General features: G+C 38.3%; 1 protein-coding gene across 3 annotated transcripts; it reads left to right on the forward strand.

Annotated features, from left to right (window-relative positions):
• The first annotated feature begins 1,313 nt into the window (after positions 1 to 1,313).
• LOC131426048 (Y+L amino acid transporter 2) lies at positions 1,314 to 24,173 on the forward strand. Of its 3 annotated transcripts, none has more exons than XM_058588461.1 (6): positions 1,314 to 1,569; positions 20,816 to 21,467; positions 21,544 to 21,888; positions 21,947 to 22,115; positions 22,300 to 22,500; positions 22,567 to 24,173. In XM_058588461.1, exons 2-6 carry the CDS (start codon positions 21,040 to 21,042, stop codon positions 22,960 to 22,962), a joined length of 1,539 nt encoding a protein of 512 aa, XP_058444444.1. In that variant the 5' UTR covers positions 1,314 to 1,569; positions 20,816 to 21,039; the 3' UTR covers positions 22,963 to 24,173. The 3 variants fall into 3 exon arrangements, with proteins under 3 accessions (XP_058444444.1, XP_058444445.1, XP_058444446.1); XM_058588462.1 differs by lacking the exon at positions 1,314 to 1,569 and adding an exon at positions 14,905 to 15,150; XM_058588463.1 differs by lacking the exon at positions 1,314 to 1,569 and adding an exon at positions 19,201 to 20,318.
• Positions 24,174 to 27,200: the final 3,027 nt, after the last annotated feature.

A 27,200-nucleotide genomic window follows, 5' to 3' on the forward strand; every position in this document is an offset into this window, starting at 1 on the left:
TTTCTCTTTGTTTACTTTCTCTTTCAATTATTACGACAAATTCCAGTAATTTCCAATGAATTTTACAGTGCATATCAAAAATTGATAGTTTTCGTTATCATCCTATGTGAAGTGATAGAAATAATAATTATTATGATTGCACCATAATAATCCACCATCAGACCATAAAAATATAATGTATTTTTTTGCATTTTCATACGAAAATTAAATGAAATCTTGATCCCTAATTCAATGTTCTCAATTGAAAAAAAGAATTATTTGTTTACTTTCAATTGCTGAAGGCTCTGCAACGAAGAACAACCCGGTTAAAATGATCCTCGATAATGATCCGACCGGTATAAGAAGAGGCGCGCAACGGGCAAGATGGTTCGATCAGGTTGAGGACGACCTGCGGACCTTTCGCAGCTGGTGGAGAACAGCCATGAGTCCAGTTAAATGGAGACGTCTACGACTGAAAGAGTAAGAGTAAGTATGGCGAACTAACAGTAAACTTTTTACTGACGATTTCGGTAATAACTGACGTTTGTCAAATTTGAGATTGACTCAGCAATTTTATCTCTTGCGAGATGCTTACTCAGCGGTGCGAATCTCGGCAATAGTCGCTAATTTTTTGGTGAGTTTCCGTTGAAAACGGTTATCAACGTATTTAGGAAAGAAAAAATGCACCGTTCTAGACCGGTCGGGAGATTCTTCAAATATGACTCCTATAGAGAATGTTTGAGACTGTGGAATGCGAAGTTTTCTGCTCTTAGAAATAAGAAAAAAATTTAGTATTGCATCGAAAATAGAACTTCTAAATAATGGGTTAAAAAGAATATCCACCTATTGTCATGAAACGTATGATTCAAAACAGTCCAATTCTATTATTTATATGCAAATTTGATTTGGATGAGAAACCATTTTTCTCACAATTTATCAGTTAATCTCTAACTCCAGCCATAAAAACTAAGAATTGCCCAGATGTCAACCGTACATAACCTCACATCATCATATTTCATGTCAATATTTCTCCAATAATATTACACAAACATACCCCGGGTTGATGTAAATAGCAAAAATTCGCCAACACCATTAGACTGCAATTCTAGCATCTTGCCACAGTATCAGTATATGCATTCAAATCACCGCTGTCCGGTGCTTTTCTCTTTTTGAATGTGTGTGATAACGAGCGCTGAGAGGCGAGAGCGTAAGAAGAGAGCATGGCAAAAAAAAAACGAGATCGCAAAATATGTTGCGTTATGCTCATTGATAGAACAACGGCGCTGGGACGAGAATACACTATACTCAGTGCTCCCGAATCCATTCAACCCGAAGCGAAAATGCATGTTCATTTTATTCCCAACCGCCGCGGTGAGATAGCGCGATTTGCGGAACAGCTGTCCTCGTGCGAGAAAACGTGTGTATTTCGCGGCGCTCGGTAAATACGGAAAGCTACTCAGCTAGTGTGCAGGGAAAAGAACCACGGCTGATCGTTCTTAACACAGAAGTGATAATTTTGACCGGTGTAATAGCCATTGTGAAAAGTGCATCTTGTTTGAAAGAAAACTGCGACAAAATCGAACGGCAAAGGTAAGTTTTTCCTCGAAGCAATACGTACGGGAGGAACGTCGCACTTTTCCACGCAACATAACCTCAAAAGCAATCGGGAAAAATGTTCTCGTCATGTGTACATATTTTGAAATCAACACCCGGTCCCAGAGACGAATTTCGGCTTCTCATAAATCAATGCTACAATGCAACGATGTCAAGCTGTGGTTGTGCAGATTTGAAATATCTCAGTAGAATTGCATCAGAACTCGCACGCTCGGTAAAATCCAACAGGAACATCCTTTTTTCGGAGTCCTTTTTCATCTTCGTATTTTTTTTTTGAGAGAAATGCAGTTGTTGCTGCCTTCTTCGCTTATATGGTTTGCGTTGCATCGTCATCACGATGTGCTGCCTACCACCGTGTTGTGTTGTGTCGTGTCGTACCTCTTGTTGCATCACAGGATGCGTGGGGTGGGGGAAATGACGTGTTTGCTTTGTTGCTTAGCTACCACTAAAGCGATGCCACCCTTACGTGTTTTCCCCTGGATCTACGAGATTGCTGTTGTTATTATGGTGGTTTATTTTACCCGGCTGTAAGTTTTTGGTAGTTCGTCGGGGTTTAGGGATAACTGTTTTTCTATGGAGTTTTCTTAATTTTTATGCATGTTCAGTTATTTAACCTATCATTTTGCATAACTAGTAGTTTAGGCCGTTTTTTGGTCGCAATTTCGGTTGCCCAATGCTGCACTTAATGCTTACTTTTTATCAATTTAGTAGGGAATCATTCATGCCGTTATCGTTTTTAAATTGCACTACATCGATGTAGCTGAGGTTGCACTGAAACCGTTCGTTTTTGTCATCGAATACTTAGAGCAAATTCAGCAACTGGAAGTTTCATTTGGAAGATTTATAATAGAACTACAACTGGAACAAACGTATCTCCAGCAAGCCGTTCTAGTTTTATTTATTCGAACAGTTCTTCTGTCACATTTAAAACTGGTCTTCGATGCCGTTTTACTTTTTGTATATTTGAAACACGCGTAAAACACTGCTGGGGTTGCCAGTTTTTCTTGTTTTTAAATCCAGATTTAAAATTTAAAACTGACATAAATTATGCATCTAGAACTAGAACACCATGCTAAGAAGAAATGAATTTTTATTTATATTCCGTATGGAGACGCGTAATTCGTTTGAAAAACTCGAAACCTATGTTGTATTCAATCAGACTGGCTCTTAATACCATGTTCACATTAGCGCTGATATCACTTAATATACCGAGATGATATGCATATCATGTCGAAGTGTTCACATATGATCGAAATGATATCGTTTGACAATCAAGTTGTCATATTGAATGTTCCCATTAGGAGTAAGATCAATAATATTGCTTTTCTCTCCTACAATTCAATCAGTAATTTAAGTCTTGCATTTAATGGTCTCCGAACACAAGTATTCGTTGAAAAATTCGAAATTATAATGATTGTTTATAGTCACTCTCAAAGTGACGTTCATAAATAAGTGCGTTCAATGCCATTATCCGTGTTGCTAGTTGCGATTTTTGACAACTCGAGATGATATCGTACATGATATCCCGTATATCATGCCAAAATACGTGATACGCGTTGACATCAAATTGTATGGGATATCAAGTGATATCGCACATGATATCATCGGATATCAAGTATATCTGTATATCACCGCTAATGTGAACATACTATAAAGCTTTTCATTATTGGTTCCATTTTATCCCATGGTCATATTACTAGCTTGGAATTAAGGTCTACGAATCGCCGACACTCATGGAAAAGAATGAGTCGCTGTCCTTTCGGAACGTAGGTGACACTTTTCCTTCCATGTGAACGATAGAGATGGACACAGCCAGCAATGGTGTTTATTGTATTCGGTTTGAGTTGGAATGGTGTCAATTCCCAATACAAGTTCCTAAACAATTCTTATTATTCAATCAGTAGAAAACAATGATATCCGTGTAGAATCCACCAAGATCCGTCATCGCAACGCAAAACAATTGTAGGTAATAAATACAAACTATTTCCACTGAATCATATTGATAGCTTTTTGCTTGGATCAAAGAAGTTTTCATTACCATTCAGCAATGTTAGAAGGGCATGAGGTTCACAGATCGAATATTCGTTGATGTTTTATCTACTGTCGGAGCGTTTTCGTTAGGTTTTTTTCTCTTACTATCTATATTGCAGAACAGGGTGTTGGTCCAGAAAAGGACCTTCAAGTTTAGCTTTTCTTAAAAGTAAACATACACATTGCAGTGCGGAATTCCCGTGAAAACCGCGAACTTATGTATCTGAAACTGTCGTCTCTGTTGAGTGGAAAAACGAGGAAAATTGGACATTGCTTATTATTAGTTGATCGTCGCGGGTTGGCGTTTAAATGCATAGGATGCTGGTCTTACAAACCACAGTTGTCGTATGTTCGAGCCCCGACCTGGAAGGATTCGTAGTGTCAGTAGGATCGTAGTACCAGTCATGCAGTGTAATGTCAGGGCTTTGCTTTGTTACCTTGGAATGTTATTTGTAGAGAAAAGATCCTGCAATTGAAAAGAGTTGCTTGTTTTCAACATTCAAAAATCTATGTGGTGTATTAGCTAAAATATATATCATGTAGCAATAGTGATGTAATAGCGGATGCTGAAGACGTAATTCGGTGCTGATTGGATCACATTTTTCAAATTTTCTTAGGGAAGTCATCAAGTTACCGGCAGATTCACGGTGTGTAGGAGATACGCATTATGTGTAGGAGATAAGTGGCCTAGTTCTGTTCTTAGGAACAACTTTCCATTCGATGAGTAATCTGCTAATTAGTGAAGAGCTGCACATAGGTTGCTACTTACTAAAACATTATCCAAATATTTGAATACATTCAAAGACCGAGGAGAAACGATCAAAATTGCTAAATAACAAATTAAAGACTTAATATCTTCCAAGCTCATAACAGAATTAAATTATGTTGAAATCATTCACATAGAAACGTTTTTTGAATAAATTTGGTTGGCAAGTTTTTTTATGTGAATCGTAATATAAGGTGTTTTTTGCTGGTATCTTTTTGGCAACACTGTTTTTGACAGATCACGCGTGAATCGTGTCTTGTGTCATTGTCAAGCTTGTTCAGTTTGGTCCAGAGATGCCAGGTCTGCAGATTTGTCTGTAAATCTGCAGATTTGGGGTATAGTGCTGCAGACATTTTTTGTTGTGCAGACTTTTACAGACTTTTGAAATTCTCGCAGACTTTTACAGACTTTTTAAATTCTCGCAGACTTTCGTCTATATTTATTTTTTTTTTGCTCGCCAAGTCAGTTTTTCGTGTCATACTTTATAGAGAAATTGCTGCCAGCAAGACATACTTGCTGACTGCAGATTTTTTATCAGATTTACAGACCCTGCCTGCAGATATTTGAAATTTTTACCTGGCATCTCTGGTTTGGTCTATAATTTAATTATGAATGGGCGCTGGAAAAGTTAGAGGAAGATGCACTTTTCTATCGAAAATTTGTGTTCAGCAACGAAGCTCATTTCTGGTTGAATAGAAACGTCAAAAGGCAAAATTACCGTCAAAAGTCACTGCTTGGTGTGGAATATGATCCGGTGGCATCATCGGGCCGTAGGGGAAGATGTTCGGTTGCCGGCACCCCACCGTAACTTTTGACAGAAAGCAGATAGCGTCATTCCGACAAATGTCATGTGTGTGTGTAATAGCAGCACGTTCTTTTTGTGCCGAATACCAAAGCAAACAGACGCTTGTACTTTTTGCTGCGCTCAAAACAAATTTTAATTGCGTGAAAAAAAAAGTTCAGATTTTTATAGTATCATAAATTGAAAAGCATCAATCAGAAAGGTGAGTGGGTTGAATATTTATGAGGTGAAATCGATCTATTTCGTAATTTAATACCGGATGTTATCAACATTTTTGCAACTAAAGATGTGTTTTGTCTACCGATTTCGGTTTCCGGCACCCCATTTTTTTGACAAATCGTGAAAAATTGTCAGTGAAATGCAGGCTACTGTCGAGACAAAGCAAGTCTAAGTTTTGGCCAAACATCTAGCTGCTCATACAGCAGATGGTCCGGCTAAGAAAAAAAAACGTGAAAGAGGCCAAATCAACACCAAAGGCAAAAAGCAAATTCTTGGGCATTACATTCCTGTGGTGGAATTTGGCCTTTCTGTTTCAACAGACCTCGCAGCCGGTTCTTAGTGTACAGAATCATTGCATGGCTAGTACTATGGATCCTACTGACACTAAGAATCCTTCCAGGCAGGCATGGCAAAAACACGGATCCGTTCTGCACGGTACTCACCATCACTCGTGAGCACACCACCAGGAGTATTGAATGCTACGCTTCGTGCCCGTGTTGAAAAACACACACCGAACGCAGTAGAAAAAGCACCCGTACCGGTGGTCGTGTAATTGCCAAGCAACGGTGTTTGGATTTTCGGGCAGCACTGAAGTCGAGTGTTCCTGACTTCGGCAAACACCGAAGCCGAGTGTTTCCGATTTTGCCATATACGTTGCTTGTAGTATAAGCACCTATAGCGCCACGGTATGACGAAAAATGCGTTTGAATGATTAATTCTTTTTTCATCAATACGCGTCTGATTGAATTCAATTGATTGACAATATAACCAACGCATGGGTGCTCTTCGGTGCCTTCGCGAAATTGAAAACACTCGGCTCCGGTGTTTAACGAAACTGAAAACACGCAGTTTCGGTGTATGCCGAAGCTTGAAACACCAGCGCCGAAAATAAAACAGCGCCACGAGCACCGTGGCTTCGGATATTGCGTTTCGTGTTTCTCTTTGTGCACTGGCACGCAATGGCATTCTCAATACACGCGGTGGCGGTGGTTATATGAAGCACGCAGTGCAGTGCAGTGTTTGGACATGCCTGCTTCCAGGTCGGGGCTCGAACAGACGATAGCTGGCTTGTAAGACCAGCGTCCTATGCATTGAACCGCCAACCCGGGCGAACACCAAAGGCGCCACCATCCAAATCATCGGCCAAGAGAGCCAAGGCGAAGTCACCACCAGGCAATGAAGGCTTTTGCTGAAAATGTCTCCGAAAAGAATAAATTCCGTTTTTTCTTTGAATAATTGCAATCTTCACTTATATTTTTCCATTTCTTGGGGTGCCGATAACCGAACACCTCTTTTGAAATGGTCAAAATTTATCGCTTTACTAAATTTATAATACAGTTCTTTCAATCAAATGAATCAACTTAGTTTCTTAAACAGTTGTTAGCTAGGAACTTTAGCTTTCCATTGATGTATATGTGTCCGCATAATATGCACCTAATCAGAAGTTATAGGCTTGAAATAAAAGGGTGCCGGTAACCGAACACTATCCCTTACTTCTTTAAAGGCGACGATGGATGGAACGTTACTGTGAATGGCGAGCACTACCGAGTGATGATTGACAATTTTTTTGACCAAAATGGAAGAATTGGACATGTTTTACATGCGGTTTCAAGAAGACGATGCCACATCCACGCGAAACAATGACCAAATTGTTAAATTAAAACTGTTTAAAGCGCGAAATTCTTTTCAACAAAAAAAATTGTATTTAGAGCAAAAATCATCCACACGCCATTCAAGAATTACCAATGCATCCCGATAAATATACTGCTTGGTGCGATCCATGGGTTGGTTTAATCATCGGTCCTTGTTTCTTTGAAAATGAGAAAGGACGACGCGTTACCGTAAATGGAAATCGATACAGAGCCATGATTAATGAATTTTTGTTTCCAAATCATCAAGATATGTGGGCAACAATCGGCTTATTGAAAGAGCATTTCAACGACAACATTATTTCGAGAAATGGACCGGTAAATTGGCCTCCGCGTTCGTGTGATTTGACGTCACTCGATGGATGCTTTGGATCTCAATATTTAACATGTCATTGCTGAAATACACTCTCAAATGCTTGAAAAAGTGGTCGGAAATCAGAACTTCTGAATGACCTTCGTGAGAAATAGTCCTGACGGCCATTTGTCTGAAATCGTATTTAAATGTGAATGCCAAGAAATTATCTAGCAAATAAAAAAAATGCTATTTAGTAATTTGGCATGTGTGTTATTTAAATTTAAATTCAGCAAGCTTTTTGAAAAACACCCTTTAGATCTACCGTATAAAACTTACAGCTGCTGAATTTTCTCTAAGGCTCATCATCCGAAGCCCAGGGGTTTTTTGTTGTTGTTGAGTAGGACATTTCAGAGTTCAATATCACTTCACCGAATCCACGCAGATTTATATCCTCTTTGGGAAAGACCAAAACATTTGGATTTAGATTTTGTGTACAAAATCCGTGCTGCTTCTTGTGACCGTGTTTGGCTTTACGTGTCGTGTCGGCAAGTTCTATTAATAATCGCACGTCACAAACGGACCGGCGTCTTTTCAATTTCGGTAAACGAATCCGGCCGTAACCGGCTTTTGATGTGAGCAGCTGCAACATTGTAGCTGGTCGATAGACATCGAATTTGTGTTTGGCTGTTGATGAAACTCTATTCACTATCTGCATAATTGATGAAAACCAAAAGTGACGAAGGTTAGTTCTCTTCACAATTTACGGCGTTTCTAGTTTTTTTTTTCGAAGGGTATGATTTTAAACGAAAAGAATACAATTGCTCTGTTGTCCAGTGGCCTCAGATTATTGATCGATCAATATAAGGAAATCATGGCCAATGAATGGACACTGGTTCCAACCTGTTCGGATCTGCCGCGTGGTTGTTTCGGAACGAAGGTTGAAATTGAAAGTAATGTGTTTTCAGTTTGTGCTAAACCTTTCCATGGCTCCAGTATCGCATGCAACCTTAGTTATGACGTTTTGTTTGTGCCGTAGCATCGCAGTCAGTAAATCACGAGACAAGAGCCGGTTTCGATGATTTGTTGCCGTATGCGGTTCAGTATCACGTGCTTTTAAAAAAAGGCTGATAGAAACCAGGTCACTAGGTGGAAACCACGGCACCGTTAGGCAGGTCACGATCATTTTATTTCCTTACCGTTAGTCACACATGTAAGCATGCAAACCCGCGTGCGTCGTTCTCAAGAGTAATAACCGGCCCTCTGTCACGACGCCATCTTGATGAGATCAAAATCGGAACTTCAAAATCAGCTGATTGCAACGTAAACAAACAAACAGTAATACATTTGTTTTACGCATTTACCTTGTTTAGTGCACGAAAATTAGTGAATTTTGGGTCGACTCTCTCACAATAACTTGTCGGTTTACCTGAAATACAGCAGACAGTGTTTTGGGATATCAAGTGGAAATAATTTTCACAAAACAAGTCGCGATGAGTATCAAAACATCGCAGTGTTTGGGGCTCGAAACGCGAGGGGTTCAACGTAATCGGTATACTTTCAAATGGCTGGTGCTCACATACCGGTGTCAGATGGGTGGTAATAACACATTGTCTAATCAGTTGCCGGTTCACTGGCTTGCGATTATCAAACGAAATGTCATAGTAAATCTTTTCTCTTGGCAACACGGGGCTTGGCTACAAAGTAGAAACCTCGTGCGATGTTGGCGCCCGGAAACTCCGACTGCCTATCGCGTTTTTTCGTTCTACCTACTTCTCATCAATCACACGAATAGAATCGACTTTCTGTAACCACTTTCCGCCACATCCAGATTGCCGCTGCCAAGGCAATTAGCTGATTCGGTGTGAAGTATTATCTGTATTGAATGAATGTGAAAAAAACCATGTTGGGATCGTCTTACCCCAGCACTAATTTAGAATAGTTGACATTAGAGTTCAAACGATGAAATAAGCTTTAATTGTTAAGACTCTCGTTCGTGAACTTGAAAGCGAATGAAGAAGCCGACATAGATTAAGTTAAATTGATACGATCGAAAATACAAGCTACCAGCGCAGTTCAAATGATTGATTAGAATAAAGTCGGCGCATTCATGCATGTGTATGCTGGTAGGGTTCAAACGGCAGAAGTCAAATGAAAACGAAAAATTTCGAATTCAATAATGTTTTGCAAATATCACTAGCTTTACATTAGAACCGCTAAGTGGCAATAGCAGTGTAACATACACTGCTAGTGCACTGATAAGTGGGAAATAAAACATAAACATTAGTCAACAGTTAAAATAAATTTAAAAAAATGGAATTAAAGAAGGAATCCCCTCACGCTTGCTTACCTATCTCGCACACAGAGGGAATTGACCGTGGAGAGATTCAGTAAACTCTTGCCGCCATATTCAGATAGGAATCGGCTCGTTACAGCAACGTATAAAAATGAAAAACGCAACAGGCGTTGGTGATTGCTAAGTTGATCAACGGAGAGATTGATACTCCTGAACTGTTGTATAACCTCAACTCTCGAATACCGAATAGATCACTGCGTAACACAAACCTGCTTCAGCACAGATTCCATAGGATTGTATTCGAATACAACGAGCCGATTACTGCATGCATAAAAACATTCACTTCAGTAGAAGAGTTGTTTGAGTTTGGAGAGCCTTCCCGCCGCTTCATCGGCAAAATCAAGCATCTGCAATAATTTGAGTATAGATAATTTGCTATAATTGAATTTGTCATAAGTTGTAATTGTTTGTGATTGTTTTTAAAAGATAGTGGTTTTTATTATTATAGTTTTTATTAGTTGTTTCAACTCAGATGGGCTTTTCTCACTCTGTTAGTCCATTTAGATATTGAAAAAAAAAGTTTTTTCTTCCATTGAAATGTATTCTCAGTATTATTTTGTTCGCATCGTGTGCAGTTTCCCGACCAGTCCTTTTTTGTTGATCTCATTAGTCCCGTTTTATTGACTGTAAATACGTGAAATGAATCTGTATTTAAAGAAACCGCAGAAAAACAACAACAACTGGATCTTCTGTGAGCAGTTCTGCTGTGAGATGTTCGCAGTGTAGGTTTTGCTTCAATCGGAGGCAATTACATCATCATGCAACTGCTGGTCGTCTGCATTGGAGCAAAATATGTATACCATAAGGTGAACAACGGTAGCAAAATTTGCACAAATTAGTGCTTCTAAGAGCTATTAATGTTTACAAAAGAGCTATAAGAATTTTTCAACGGTTGCAACGCTTGCACCATTGAATTCGTTTAGTGCAGTGTTGCTAGGTTTGCTTCAGGGCGGTTACATCATCATTCAGATGCTGATCGTTAGCATTCGAGTAAAATTCACCGAAAAGTGAAGGAAAAGTTTGTAGCCCAAGGGCAAAATGTGTAACGAAATCTCGGAGAAATAAACCCTTCCACAAAAATTGCTTCAGTATTGAATCAATCCGCACTGTGAGCAGTTCTGCTGCAGGACGAACGAAAAGAAGTGCTGCTTCTGCTCCAAAGAAAAACGGACGATTTTTAACTTTTGATCTACTATATTCATCGTTCGCGCTGTTGAATTTGTGAAGTACACCATTCGCAGTGCGGCGTTCACCTGAAACAAGTGCGGAAAGTACATCGAAGTATGAACACTGGGGTGCCAATATTATGCGGTCTTCTCTAATTTCGTAAAACGGTAATGCTAAACATTTTTATTTTTTTCAGATAACACCAGATCATCACGTTTCATGCAGTTCTGAGATATTTGGCATAAAAAAAATATTTCAATTTCAGAAATCTCAAAGTCCTAGAGTCGAGAGTCTTAAAAAAATTTTTCGCTGTAACACAAAGTCTAAGACATTTGGTATAAAAAAAATTATCGACACCAAACAACAGACTAACAGACATGACAGTATGAGTAAATTCTTATAAAAATAATTTTTCGTGATGCACTAGTTCCACCTATATTGAACTGCGCGAACTATTTACTATCGGTACACCCCTTGTGTTATGTGAAACTTTTTTTACTAGTTGGTTGCCCCTCGTTTGTCAACACCGATCAGCTGCTTGCAGGGATGCCTGATTTCATCATAATATTTGTAAATGAATCATCACAATAAATTATTGGATTACGTTGATAATATATTTGCGATGTTGGCAGGTAACCATTTATTTTTCTCAACGTTGCTCATCTAGATTATTTTTTATTGTGTTGGTAAATTAAGTGGCGGTAGACCAGAAGCAAGTAAATATTGTAACAAAACGGGTTTGATTTTGTATTGCGTTGGAGAATGAGAAGTAGCACAATTATGTATATAGTTTTGGCAATATGTATTAAATCTGTATCCTGCATGAAATTCGCATGGACGTATGCAAATCAATACATTACAGGTAATTCTGTATGAATGGCAACTCTGTTGGTAAATGAAAAAAATAAACACAGTCTAGATGACAGACAGGATGTTTTTGATAGGGTAACGTGGCGACATCATGACATATGCGTGTACTGTCCCAACTAAAGGAATATTCGAAATGACCGTTAAAATGATTGAGGAATCCAATTTGAGTGTCCTGTCTGTTAGTCTGTGACCAAACGTCCAATCAAATCTTCATCAACTTCGCCAAATATGCCTCCGAAGATCGCTTTATTTTTTGAATTAGCATGGGCGTCTCCCAGCGGCAGAATGGTTTTCTTATTGGCAGAATCTTGCTTAAACTATTGCGTGTGAACTTAATTCTGATACTGTTCTCCCAAAAATATCTTTTTCTAGAACGAAAATCTTTTTTCATTGAGTTTTATAACATGTATAAAAAATGAATGTGTGAGTTGCATGCATCAAAGCAACCGATGAAAGTATCCGATTTCAGCCAGAGTAAATAGATAGTATAGGAACAAGGTACAGAAAACACAGGAACAGGAGCAAGAAGTGCAATAAGAGGTACAGAAACAAGTGCAGGAAAAAACAGTTTAAAGTTTTAAAGGTAATGGCAAATGTTATCGAGGCAACTTTGACGGACAATTTCAAAGGTAAAAACCCTTCTTAATCCACCTAGTGGTATGATAATGCCTTTCTCTTCTTTCATAACAGTCCCATGAAAATATGTTTCATACATTTATAAAATAATTTTAGACGCCGATTGATTCGAGTAGTTCACAAAAGCATGCTTCAGTGTTTATGTCACACAGTCAGCATCATTTTTCCAAACTAGTGCTTGACATTTGCGATGCCTATTTGTATGAGAACAGTGATGCTAATCTAAAATACCTTTCTATAGAGAAAGGCAAAAAGCCTTCTTAGTCCACTTAGTGAAATTTTCATATATCTTTAAAAATCACCATAGGGGGGAGTACATGAAATTTTCGAAATCGAAAAAAAATTTTTGATGCCAAAAGGCTTAGAATTGCATGAAACGTCGAGATTTAGTGTCATCTCGAAAAAAAATTTTTTTGAAAAAATCGACTTTTTGGGACTTAGAAAAAATATGAAAATTAGTCCCAGAAAGTTGATTTTTTCAAAAAAAATTTTTTTTGAGATGACACTAAATTTCGATGTTTTATGCAGTTTTAAGAGTTTTGGCATCAAAAAAAATTTTCGATTTTGGAAATTTCATGTACTCCCCCCTATGGTGCTTTTTCAAGATCGATAATTGTCAAACCTTTACCACCGGACAGCACCCCTTAAGCATGTCCGATTTAGGTCAAATTTTGCATGAAGGCTTTTTTCGAGGTGCTTAAACTTTTGAGCACTAGAACTTTACGAAAATAGAGTTGATCCCAAAATTTTGGCACCCTTATATATAAGAGCGGTAAAAATCAACGTGTTTTGTCGGTTACGTCACTTATACCATCATATATCAGGAACCAAAAGTCACAACCATTTGATCTTCGAACTTGATCAACGGCCCGACAGTAGCTTTCAAACGAGCCCAAGTTTGTTAAAATCGGATCAGCCATCTCTGAGAAAATTGAGCGCGTTCAAATACAACGCTTTTTGTCGGTTACGTCACTTTTACAATCATATCTCCGGAACCAAAAGTCACAGCCATTTTATCTTCGAACTTGATCAATGCCCCGATAGTAGCTTTCAAACGAGCCCAAGTTTGTTAAAATCGGTTGAGCCATCTCTGAGAAAATTGAGCGCGTTCAAATATCTTCGAAAAGTGCACACACATACACACATACACCCACACACACATACACACACACATACACACACACACACACAGACATTTTCCGATCTCGTCGAGCTGAGTCGAATGGTATATAACACTATGGGTCTCCGAGGCTCCGTTCGAAAGTCGGTTTTTCCAGCAATTCTAATACCTTTCTATAGAGAAAGGCAAAAAGCTTTTATTCCACGCAAGAAATTCCAATGATACCCACTGTCATTAGAATCCAAACGTCAGTATCGCACCCGTTAGCAGTTTGTGGTGTGAATTTGAAGTTTTTATATATTTTTACCGAAAATGGAAACACGGAAAAAGTTGTTTATCAACCACTGTCATAGAGCATTATGAGAACATTTTTTTCTAATAATCATTAAAATTGAAGTTTTGAATTTTACTAGTATTATCACGCTACGAAGTGTGCAGGGGTCCTCTAGTTTTTTTATACAGAATCTTCTGCTAAGCAGGTTGAAGGCTTTATGAAGAATTGAACGACGAGTGACCATTAAAAATCTTTCAAGTATGAAGTCTGGGTCTCTGTGTTGACTGTATCTTGTCCAGCTGGTCCAATCCAACTGGTTATATTCTGTACATACTCAGTCGCATCGCAGCCCAGCGACGTACAATTTGATTGTGGGAATCAAAAACCAACCTGAACTGGTTTGAATTTCGAAGTCACCTCCACCAAACAAAGTGCATTGGCGTTTGTTTGTTTGCGTTTTTTTTTCGGTTAAAATTGCGTCACGACTGTTTGTTGCTTGAGCTTGTATTTATCGACCTGTCACCCCCGAAGTACCGTTAGAAATGCTAATACTTTTTCGACAATAATAGAACAAAGTGGGAACTCCTTCGCACAATCCATCGGAATTCATCGACCGACATAAGACCGTGTATAGTCGGATTATAATTAAGTTCGGTCGATGGGAACAAGGGAAACGGGTCGGCAGGAGGGATTATGAGAGTCCACCGGTCCAGCTCCTACGAATATGAATCATTATTGCCATACGCGTCGGTGTCATATTCGATTATTAGAGTGACAAGTTGCTGGAGAAACAAGTCCTATTTGCATATCGGTGCGAAATATTTTCTCTGCAGAATCAGGGGAAGGAGAATCAACAACAACTGTGCAAAGCTTGGCGATTAATTGTGTTTTGTTTGAGCGAGTTATATCAGAGAGAAACTGAAATTAGATAGCTCAAGGTTGCCACACGATGTTTAGATATCGTTTACTTGGTATCGAACTGCTTTGATTGGTGGTGCTACAAACTGACAATTTGACCGCAAAATCTAGCCTACTTGTTTCAAGTATTCTATTGTATTTAACAAATCATGGAAACTACCAAGAATAAGATTTGAACGCACTAATCATTATGAAGATGTTTACGTTTTCGTTTTCGACTCGACAGTGCATAGCTGTTCCAACCGCCACACAGATGTGAAGTGTGACTTGAGCAACAATTTTTTTTGTTATTTTGCCCCGTGGCGCAATATATAAACTGACGTCTTTGTTTTTGCTAATTCGGAAAAGTAATGTAATTACGTTTCCAATCAATGTTCGGATACAGAACCGAGAGTCATTCGAACCAGTTCGTTGGAATCGGAAAAAAAGCTATGTGATCAGCATCACAAATTGAAATGTAAGTCCAGTTACTACAGACTACTGTTGAATGTTGGTGCGATTGGCCTGTGAAATGTCCCATCGTTCTGGGATACCCGGACGTACCAGGGGCGAACGACAAGTAGCAGAAAAAAAGCAAAAAAGGTCGATTAATCTGCCTAGATATACTCGGTGTGGCAGACGAACTGTAGGTGCGGTAAATTCAGCAATAAGTTCAGTCCGAGGTGCGGTCACTTAGTCTAGAAGAGAAGTTTAAATAAACCAAATTTTAGAAGAATTTCAAAAGTGGCCGCATAATTATTATTATTTTTTTTTTTATTATTTTTGTCTGTTGCAATTTTTTTTAGTACAGTATTTAGACCCGATCTGTCAGACAAAGTTATATGAAAAATGAACAAACAAAAAGTTTTAGTTTACGATGAACATTTGATTGATTTAAAATGCCGGGTAAGTAATGTCCTTTCCCCTCCTTTCTGGACTACTCTGGCCAAGGGTGAGGATTTGCAAGTTTTACACATTCCATACGAACTAGGCTTGTCACCCAGATGAACACCAGTAACGCTTGTGGACACCAAGACCTTCATCGAAATGATAGTCGGATAGTTAGCTATGGATAAACGAGAGAAGATTAGAAAGTGGGCGAAATGAGTTAATCCGGCAGCTAGGGCAGCAGGTACAAGTTCAGCAATATTTCATATGTTGAGTTCTGGAACGTATTCTACACGCTACTCCCCACAGACGGCTGGCTATGTCTGGCAGAATTCCGGCAAAAGTCTGGCAACAAAGAAACAACCGTTTCCGGCAGAGAATTTCGCCTAGCGGTTATTAACGGTTCTATTCTGTCGGATTCTTGCCATACAAGATTGGCAGAACCGTTTTGAATTGGTTCTACATTTTAAGCGTCTTGGTTTTATTTTTTCAATAAAAGATACATATGAAAGGCAATAAGTTATTGCCCTTCATATATACTAATCATGAAAAATGTAATTGCCAATAACATTACATTCTCACTACCAAACATACTCATATTTCAATCTCATTTACCTCGTCTCAAGATTCGTTTTTTGTACGTACATGCGGGATAGACGAATATCAAATGAAGTCGAATTAAAAAAAAAGAAAAAAGAAAGAGGAGGGAAATAAACAAGACACGTACGGAGAGATAATGACGCAATTTCGCCTGGACAATTTTGACAGCCGCCGGAATGCAGCCAGCCTTCTGACGGTTGCCAGAATCCCTCACAAGCGGGTCTGGGCGCAGTTTGTAAAGCATCTTCCCGGGAAGAAGTAGAAGGGTAGAGGTTCGAGTGCTTCCACTGGGCGATATTTTTTCACAAAATTTTCAAGCCTTTTCATCTTTTCTCTTCGTCGGTTGCTCTTTAGTAGTGATGCATGTAAAATTCCTGACATAGATTCGCCTTGGGATAGACTAATTTGGAATAGAAAAAAAGATCAGACTACTGTCATAAAGCTTGCTTCAGATAGAATTGGAACAAAGACAATTGCCTGTATTTCAGTTATTTATTATTGAATTCAAGATCTTTTTTTATATCAATGTAGCGTTGTCTTCATACTTTTAAGAAAAAATACGGATAAAATTATTCTTCACGGTTTCGAAGGAATTCTCGAATTTTTCCTGTAACACGGCTCATTAGGCGGCGCACACCTTCTTCGTCCATCTTATTTCACCAGGTCGTCATCTGATTGATGTCTTTGACAACCTTTCCCTTTGCCTTGAGTGAGGAAAAAAAGAGTTTCCTCAACTTCAGGTGTAATGGAAGATTTCCAAACAAATAAACTGAAATCTTCCCATAAAAAAATAATTCCAGAAAAAAAAATTACCTCCAATCTGTAACACGCTATTCCAGATGTCGAATCTTCATAAAATTCAACAGCAGCTGATAAGATCGTGAGAGTGTGTTTTTATGCTCTCAACTGACAAAACCTGCAAAGTGAAAACATTCAGTTGAAACAACGTAACAATTCGTTTGCTAGTACAGGCACAGACATCCAAGCTAATACATACTTCTTCAAAAATGCTGTGTAAAGCATACAAGTAAAAATCACGGATTGTTCAGTAAATTACCAAACTTAAAGACAACTTACAAATTAAAGACTCACTTCTCAATATTTGTATAAACGTTTTTTCACACTGGAAATTCACGTCGATTGTTCACTTAAAAAATTCACTTTGACGTATGAAGCCATTTCACGTGATTAAGTAATTCGAACGTGAATATTCGCCCGGTTTTTTGGTCGAATATGGTTCGGTCGAATCTTAGCTACCTTTGGTTTTGCTAGCGTTACTAGGAATACGAATGAAATACGATCAAAAAAACGATATGTCGTTATTCAGAATAAGGGTGATTTATTTGAGTGAATAGAAAAGTGTTTCTTCGAATAAGCGGTAAAAATTTCACTTCTAAAAAAATTGTACTGATTTTAAAGAAATGCAATTGAGTTTCATTTTAACAATCAATTTAGTTTTCTAGTTTTTCACGATATCGAACAAAATGGAGAGTGGGGGAGGAGCAAGAATATGACTATAGAGCCAAAGAAGAGCTTCCCTCTCTGACATATCAGAGACTCGGATGATTTGCATCGCTAAGATGGCTTAGTTCGACTCCTCTGGTAGAAGGTAAAAGTTTAGCTGCGAGAAGCCTTCTGCTTACTGAAATGTCTCTTGTCATGTCTCACTTTTCCGCACTTGAAAGTAAACAAAGAATTCGTTTTTTCATTTCTTTTCTCATATAGGAAGGTTATGCAATCACTGTGAAATCCGACTTTTGAACTGAGGCTCGGGGAACTGAGTGTCATATACCATTCGCCTCGGTTCTCGAGTCTCGAGTACGCGAAATGTCTGTATGTGAGTGTATGTAACGTTTTTTTTTTGCACTAACTTTTCTCGGAGATGGCTAAACCGATTTTCACAAACTTAGATTCAAATGAAAACTTTTATGGCCCCATAGAAAATTATTAAATTTTGTTTGGATCTGACTCCGGTTCCAGAGTTATGAGGTAAAATGAGCAAAAATAATGAAACTATGTGTGCTAACCTTTATCAGAGATGGCGTCACCAGTTTTTACAAACTTAGATTCAAATGAATGATCTAATAATCCTTTACAAAACTTCTAAATTTGACTTGGATTCGACTTTCGATTCCTGAATCATAGGGTGATTAGTGTAAAAATTTCACTTATTCAAACCTTCTCAGAGATTGAAGGGTCCAAGTTTGGGGAGTATGGCGGGTTGGGCAAAATATTGATCACTGAGGAATCAACTAAATTGTGTGTTGCCGATATGTCTCGGTTTTTTACTTTGCCAAGCACGAGAATTGGGTTGAAATTCGAAGAAGTTAGAAAAATCTAACTTTTTTTTTGAACAAGCTACATTTTTCTGCGTGAACATTTTGGTTCTAATTCCAAAAAGTGTCTATACCTAGTTTTGTACGACTATTCGATTTTCGGAACAAGTCACAGCGAATTTGAAAACAGTACAATCTATTTCGTTTTTCTACTAGAAAGAAATCAATTCGATGATCAAAACTGGGAACGGCATCTTCTCCAATATCGCATCTATTAGCGGCCCTTACACGATCATTAAAAATGTCATTACTAAGTAATGACACTTCTGCTCAAACGCTCGTCATTACTGCATTACTGTACATCATTACTTTTTAGCATTACACGTTCATTATTAATGATGAGTATTTGTAACTACTCCAGCAATAGCCATATTTTTATTTTCGTTTAGCTGAAAATAAATTTGATTTGCCATTGAAACGTTAAGGTTAATGAAATATTAACAATTTAAATCTACACACTTAGAAAATTTCGCAGAATTCGGTAATTTTTTACCGAATTTTTAACAGCTGAACGTTCGGTAATCAGTTCGGTAATTGAATTGAATACCGATCGTTCGGTTATTGCTGAATTGTCAAATAACTACCGTAAACTGTAAACCAAATGGATCTAACTGATTGCTCGGTAATTTTTTGTGTTTGTTTACTTTTCGTTAAAATTCTAAATTTGAATGATTTTTCGGATTTCATAGAATTAAACTTTAAACTTATGATAAGGTTTTTCGGATTAGGATATTTTTCTTAGAAACGAGTAAAAAAATTCGAAACAGTCGTGACTACGGTGCACTATATATCCACGAAAAAATATAAAAAATGTCTAGAAAAAATGTAACTTCATTTCCCGGTTGACCGGAATTATGAGCGCCTTTCGGAGCATTGCACAACCTGTCAAGTCCACCAGAATTATATGAAATTATGTTCTGCCTATAAGTAAACAAAAAGTTTTGAGTAGTTCTAATATTTTAAAAACTGGTGCACTTGTACCTCATTTCATTCGACGAACCCTTCAAGATATTTTTCGATTAGTAAATGAAAAGACACTTACTGAAAATTTTAATAACTGTTTGACAGTTAGTTTTCATGACAATCAGTATTTACAGAAGTTCGGTTATTGGAAGATTATTTTACCATACGGACGGTATGGTTTTTACCGTACTCGGCGACTATTCAGATTTACCGTATGAATTGTATATCTATTTACAGAATTCTGTAATGAAAATTTGCGTAAAACTGATCGTCCGGTAAAAACTTGCATAATTTTTGTAAAATGAAATTCATGTACAGAAATATCGGTAATTTCTATTGATTACCGAAAGTTTTCGTCAAAGAAAATTACCGAACAACGGAATTGAATCTTAGTGTGTACACTTTGTCATTTTTTCGCGTATAGTTCTAAAGATATTCATCACTTCCACAAAAAAAATAAGAAGAAGAAATAATGTTGGTAATGATGGAAAATCCACAATTCCATCATTACTGAACTCGTAGACCTTACACGATCATTAAAAGTGCCATTCCTTTTTAGTAATGACACTTTTAATGATCGTGTAAGGGCCGCTATTAACTACTGCAATGTCCCGCAGTTCCGCTTTTTTTCTTCTTTTTGTTCTATTTCTTTCCTCTCACAACCCGACCATGAAGGACAGATAAATCAGTAAACAAATGGCATTGTACCATCTCTGGCATAAGCCAGAAACTCAACCGACCAACATCGCAACCAATCGCAACGGGTTCCAGTCCCTTGGGTTTGCTAGGGTACAGTTCCATATTGTCAAACTGAGTTCGATTTGAACAGTATTTACCAGCTTTGTTTGGTTGTTCCACTGTAAGTACAAAAACAAGCTTCCTCTCTCTCTCTCTCTCTCTGTCAACCGTATCACAACATGAGGAATTCATTTACCGAATAGGAATGCAATCAATGATAAAACGTTATAATTTATGTGTTTATCTCTCTTGTTGTCTTGTTTTTTTTTTTTTTTTCACGGCGAACTTGTTATGCGTACTTTTATCTTCTGACACTGATTACTGATCTAGTTTCTCTATACCTTAGAACTAGGTACATACTGCGTACAATAGAGTAGACCATCGCATTCCCAATTAGTACGTATGAAACGTAGACCATCCCTTGAACAATTTATCTGCAAATGTAATCGACTGACTGAGCGAGCCTCTTTTTTGCCATGAACAGCGCATTTTTTTTTTGTTCGTCGTCGATTCTTCTCATTGCCAACTGTTGTTTTGTTTGTTTTTTTTTTTTTGTGCTTTACTTTTCATTTGTACTAACAATGATATTCTGCCATTCCCACCTCTCTTTTGCCACAGGTTCGCACATCTGTCGCCCTGAAGGTTACCAACGGCGCTTACCACCAGCTCCTCAGAGCTCTGACAGCTCGATGCTGCGCGACGGTTGAGCAAAGCAAAAAGCTCCAGTCAGTTCCCCACACACGGACGGTAGTCATAATATAGCGCACGCAGTCGCTCGATCAGCATCGCGGGCTTCGGTTACAGAAAAAAAGCAAGACAAAAGCGCGGGTGGTACATTCGAAATGGTGCTGAAACAACGAACGGCAGCCCTGGAGCTGCATTCACCGACGGAGGATGTTTTGGTTAGTCCTGGCAGCGAAAGTTTACCCCCCATGGAGACGAACTCAACGACGACAAGGGATGACGGTCCGCAACGTGTTCAGATGAAAAAGGAACTCGGTTTGCTGGAAGGTGTCGCCATCATTCTGGGGATCATTTTCGGTTCGGGAATTTTCATTTCACCAAAAGGTGTCCTACAGGAAGTCAGCTCCGTTGGGGCGTCCCTGCTGATATGGGTTCTGTGCGGTTTGCTGTCGATGATCGGTGCCCTGTGCTACGCGGAACTGGGCACGGCCATTCCGAAGTCCGGTGGTGACTATGCCTATATCTACGAGGCGTACGGTCCGCTGCCGGCGTTTCTGTATCTGTGGGATGCGACGGTTATCTTTGTGTGAGTATTTACTTGCTAGGCTAGGTTTGTTTGGGATTTACATTTCTTTTTGTTTTTCTTTTTCTTTTTCTTTCAGCCCCAGTACGAATGCTATCATGGCACTGACGGTGGCGAGTTACGTGTTTCAGCCACTGTTCGCCGCCGGATGTTCGGTTCCCACCATTGGGCTGCAGCTGTTTGCGGCGGTCATGATCTGTCTTCTGACGTACATCAATGCCTACGACGTACGGATTACCACCAAAATGCAAAATATTTTCATGTTCACCAAAGTGGGAGCTCTGATTCTGGTGATCATCGTCGGTGTGGTGTGTATGTCACTCGGCGGAACCGAAAACTTTGACGATTCGTTCGAAAACACCGAAACGGATCCGGGCAAAATTGCAGTCGCATTTTATTCCGGTATTTTTTCCTATGCTGGATGGTAGGTGTGCAAAAATGTCGAGTGATTCTAGCAAACTGTTTAACCGAAACTTTCACAGGAACTATCTTAACTTCATGACCGAAGAACTGCAAGATCCGTACAAAAATCTCCCCCGAGCGATCTACATTTCGCTTCCGTTGGTGACGTGCATTTACGTGCTGGCTAACATGGCTTACATGGCGGTTTTGACACCGCAGCAGATTCTCGCATCCGATGCCATCGCTGTGGTAAGTTTTGTAATTGATTTCATAAACACAAGCACAAGCCCTGGTTGACGATTGAGTTGCTAATTACTGTCCCGCGTGAGCACCGTAGATCGTACTACGTGCTTAATTATCTCGGTCACGAGTTTTCAAAAGGTGGAGCCCCCTACTGTGTGACATCATGATGTGGTTTTACTGTTTTTTTCAGACATTCGCTCAAAAAGCCATGGGCTGGGGTGCATTCGTGATGCCTATTTTGGTGGCCATCGCAGCCTTCGGTGGACTGTCCGTACACATCATGGCATCGTCACGAATGTGTTTCGTCGGTGCCCGGAACGGTCACATGCCCGAGCTCCTCTCACATATCAACGTAAACCGTTACACACCGATGCCGTCGTTGGCGTTTCTGGTAAGTTTCGGAAACAGTTCCCATATTGATTATCGTTTTGAGTTTTAACATCCCGTGCAATTTTAGTGCATCCTCTCGCTTCTTTATCTGTTCATCAGTGACGTGTACGTCCTCATCACCTACAGCAGCATCGTGGAATCGTTCTTCATCATGCTGTCGGTAAGCGCCGTGCTTTACTTTCGCTACACTCGGCCCGACATCAACCGGCCGATCAAGGTTCAGCTGTGGATTCCGACACTGTTCGTCATCATTTGCGCCTTTCTGATCGTAGTTCCTTGCTATGTGGCTCCGTACGAAGTCGGCATGGGCGTCGCCCTGACACTGGCCGGTATTCCCGTGTACTACATCGGGGTGGTGTGGAAAAACAAACCGGCATCGTTCGAAAATGCACTCCGAGCGGTTACGCAGTTCTGTCAGAAAATGCTCCTCACTGCCAAGGAGGAAGCGGTGGTCGAGGAGTGAGCTTTTATTTTTTTTTCCGGAACACACACACACGAGGACTGTGTAAATACGTAGACCGGGTACGACTGTGGTAGGTGACGAGCGGAAAGAAAACGACGCGAAAAACACAAGTAAGTGCTTTTATCTAGACTGGACAGTGACATTCTCGTAGCCCTTTTTAGTTTTAATTTATTGGTTAAATGTGTGTGTGTGTGTCTCCAATACTCAATCACACACACACAAACACGGAATCTCTCGAATCAGCATTTACAAAGTTTGAAAGGCGTTATTGAACAATCAACCAGATATTTAATTTTGTTAACACAAAGAAAAAAACGAAAGTCAACGATACCAAAAGATCTACGTGCCAAATTTGCTAGAGTTTTATGTTTCTGCGATGTTCATTCCGTCTCATGTCGGTGTGGCTTCCAAGCCTTAAAACCATCCTCAGAGAGTACTTAAAAGATCATACATGAAATAAATAAATACCGTTGCTATCGATTACTGAACCAATGTTTCTTACCTGTACAGAAACGTCAGACACTCTACAATTTCCGATTTATCAGTTTTACCAGTCTACTGCGATGTGAGTGCTTGTCAACTTTCGTAACCATAACTTTGACATACTACAGTTGCTCAGTAACCGATACAAATTTGATATTAATTAGGTACAAATTGTGTTAATTTTTGTCCAAAAATAATTACCAAACTAAACAAGCTTTCCACATCTACGCAGTAACCGCCTCTAACTCGTAAACCACGATGCAACTGAAAATCTCAAAATCGCTCTACTTACAGAAAAAAATCGTCTAGTAGACGAATCTTTCTAAAATCTCGATTAACCCAAATACTTGATCGCAAACGTAAGATACACACACTCACATTAGAAACTCATTAGTCACTTGTTAGTTAGGTTAATCGCACTGTTTTTTTTGTTCTTGTTTCACCACGATTCAAAAATTTTTAACTTAATTATAAACATCACAAGAATCGCATTACATCCAGGTTAGTTACGGTAAGTGAAAGTTCGTGAAGGTTGAGTAAGATTGTTTTTTTGTGTTTCTTCTGACAAACCAACAGAACCAGTTTGAGAAGTAATAATGAATGAAATATTTATAAAATAAAAAAACAAATCGACTAATATATTAGGACCGGCAACAAATACTGTAGAAACGATAAGACAACGTAATAAAGATATTAGATAAGCTTCTGAAGCAGCTACTGAAAACTGACGTTTCTGTTTTCTATGAAGAAAAGACCTAAAAAGAAATCTCCTTCTTTGTACATTCATCATATCCGGATGGTTCTGATGATTAATGATGTAAGAACATCATATGTTTTTAATTTAATGTCGACGTAATAGGCGATAACAGTTACACTTTAATCGCTCGATCCTGATTCTGCCAAACAACGGAAACTCATTGACACAGTGGAGTAAACCAGACACACAAGGAAGAATGTTTTGTTTATATCAACAAACCGGTCACGCGTTAGTGCATTCTGAGTGTAATCACACATCGAAATGTTTGCAAACAATGTGCAACTTTGTAAGAGACTCAAACGTAATACAGAAAAAAAGGAAAACGTTGAACGCATCCGTTGATATGAGAACACGTTGTCCGGCATTATTTTGTGCAAAACGAATCATTCCGCACTGAAAAGGCCCTCAGATTCGAAACTGACTCGAATTTCAGTTGAATAACGTTGAAACTAGGTTCGAAACTGGCTACAAACTAATGGTTTGACAGCAATTAGGGTGGAAACTAGGTTATGTTTGGCATCAAGCGATAACGACATTAATTTACTTCTTTCACAATGATTAAAAAAGTTACTCGTACGAGAGAAAATAAACAAAGAGAAACTGCCATGTGAAGTTAAGCCTTTCCGTCGAGGATCTATTCATATAATAGCAAAAAACATGGAAACCTAGATTGGTAACTAGTGATCCCACACTGAAAGACCGAAATCAGCATTTTAGCGAGAAATTAGTTCATTTTCTGATTTTAGTTTGTTTTTCTAGACAACTAAAAAAATCTTACTTTTGCTAATTTAGATTATTTAATTCTCATTCCCTTAATAATAATAAAATATTCGTTGAAATGGTTATTTTTTTAGTTGAATTCACCAATTAAACGTGCTGTCATTTTTTAGTTGAATTAGAGAAATAAAACGTTGTTTTCAACTAACATAAATGGTTGAATTGGCTTCTGCAATTTGCGGCAATATGGCGGACTGTCACCGAAAAAACGTTAACACCGTAATGACTACTAACCACTAGATGGCACACTACTACCGAAAAGAATTTTTCAGTCGCGGTTGTCTTTTCTATATTTGCAGGTATAAATACGATGTTGTATCGGAGAGAAAGACATGAACGAAACGTAAACTTCTTCTTGAAAATTTTTCTTCTAAATCGCTGTTTACTTCATTCGACTCTCGACTTCATGCGAAATCGACTCTCTCACTGAAAACTTTGAGCACTCGGAAAACAAAAACCGAATACAAGTAGCACACCGGACGGCGTAGCCCGGAAGGTCGGAAGATACAAAAAATATCATTTGACATATACAATTAGAGTGCAACATTCGAAACTCACTGCATTGTTCCGCGTAAAAAACATGATTACGCACAATCGCTTCAAATGCGCACAAATTCCACTTTCCACAATTTTTCTGATTTTAATAACAAAATTAGTTGTCAATGAGAATTTCGTGTTGGATTGAAATATTGTTGGTGTTTGTCCAGGATGTTCGCCAACTAAACACATTCTCTAAAAATAAGATTTTTTTTTCAGCAAAGTAAATTCTCAATTTTAACTAATTTCATAGTTATTTTGAAAATGTTGTTGTTAGAATCAACTAATTCAAAAACAGTAATACGAATTAGACGCAGAGCTTCTTGCAGCAATTTGCTTCCACCAACTAGCAGCCGCATTCAATCAATACAATTTTCAGAGAAAAAAAATATATAGTATGTTCAATTACATAAAAAATCAAACATATTTTTTATTGTTTCAAATAACATGATTAAGTCTAACAATGATGACTCATTGATACTACCATGGATATCTATGTTGAAACAATCAACATATCGTAAGGACAGTAATTTTGAAATTTGATAAAAAACATTTGATTTGAAAACAGTCTTGCAAAAAAAACAAAGGTCTACACAATCATTAAATGAAACAGTGATTTGATTGAAAATTAAATATTTTATTCCGAGTGGGTTTCTTTTCTTTTCAATATCACACAAGTTTTAATGTTTTTGTAACATTACATTTGTTTACAGGTCATTTTCCTTCAAAATTACATACAAGTTTTCGTTTCGATAAGATATGTCATCGTGCTACTTCTGATCAGTGTATTCCATGGCGTTGTAGGACCATTTCTTATCATTTCATAATTTTGACATTTCCAGTAGATTTAGCAAATAAGTGACTCTTCAATATTGTAAAATTGGGATGCCAAAACTCTTGTAACACTTTTTAACACCTATAACACAGACTAACAGACAGGACACTCAAATTGGATTCTTCAATAATTTTAACGGTCATTTCGAATATTCCTTTATTCGGGACAGTACTCACATGTGTCATGATGGCGCCACGTTACCCTATCAAAAACATCCTGTCTGTCATCTAGACTGTGTTTATTTTTTTCATTTACCAACAGAGTTGCCATTCATACAGAATTACCTGTAATGTATTGATTTGTATACGTCCATGCGAATTTCATGCATGATACAGATTTAATACATATTGCCAAAACTATATACATAATTGTGCCTACTTCTCATCCTCCAACGCAAGACAAAATCGAACCCGTTTTGTTACAATATTTACTTGCTTCTGGTCTGCCGCCACTAAATTTCGGGTGATAACTACCAACACAATAAAAAATAGTCTAGATGAACAACGTTGAGTCAAATAAATGGTTACCTTCCAACATCGCGAAAAAGTTAAATATATTATCAACGTAATCCAATAATTTATTGTGACGATTCATTTTCAAATATTTTGATGAAATCAGGCATCTCTGCAAGCAGCTGATCGGTGTTGACAAACGAGGGGAAACCAACTAGTAAAAAAAAACTTTTACATAACACAAGGGGTGTACAAATAGTAAATAGTTCGCGCAGTACAATATAGGTGGAGCTAGTGCATAACGAAAAATTTTTTTCATAAGAATTTACTCATACTGCCATGTCTGTTAGTCTGTGCCTATAACTTACAAAAAATAACACATAAAACTTACAAGAGA

The sequence above is a fragment of the Malaya genurostris genome, chromosome 1 (assembly GCF_030247185.1).
Source record: "Malaya genurostris strain Urasoe2022 chromosome 1, Malgen_1.1, whole genome shotgun sequence".
NCBI classification, from domain to species: Eukaryota; Metazoa; Arthropoda; class Insecta; order Diptera; family Culicidae; genus Malaya; species Malaya genurostris.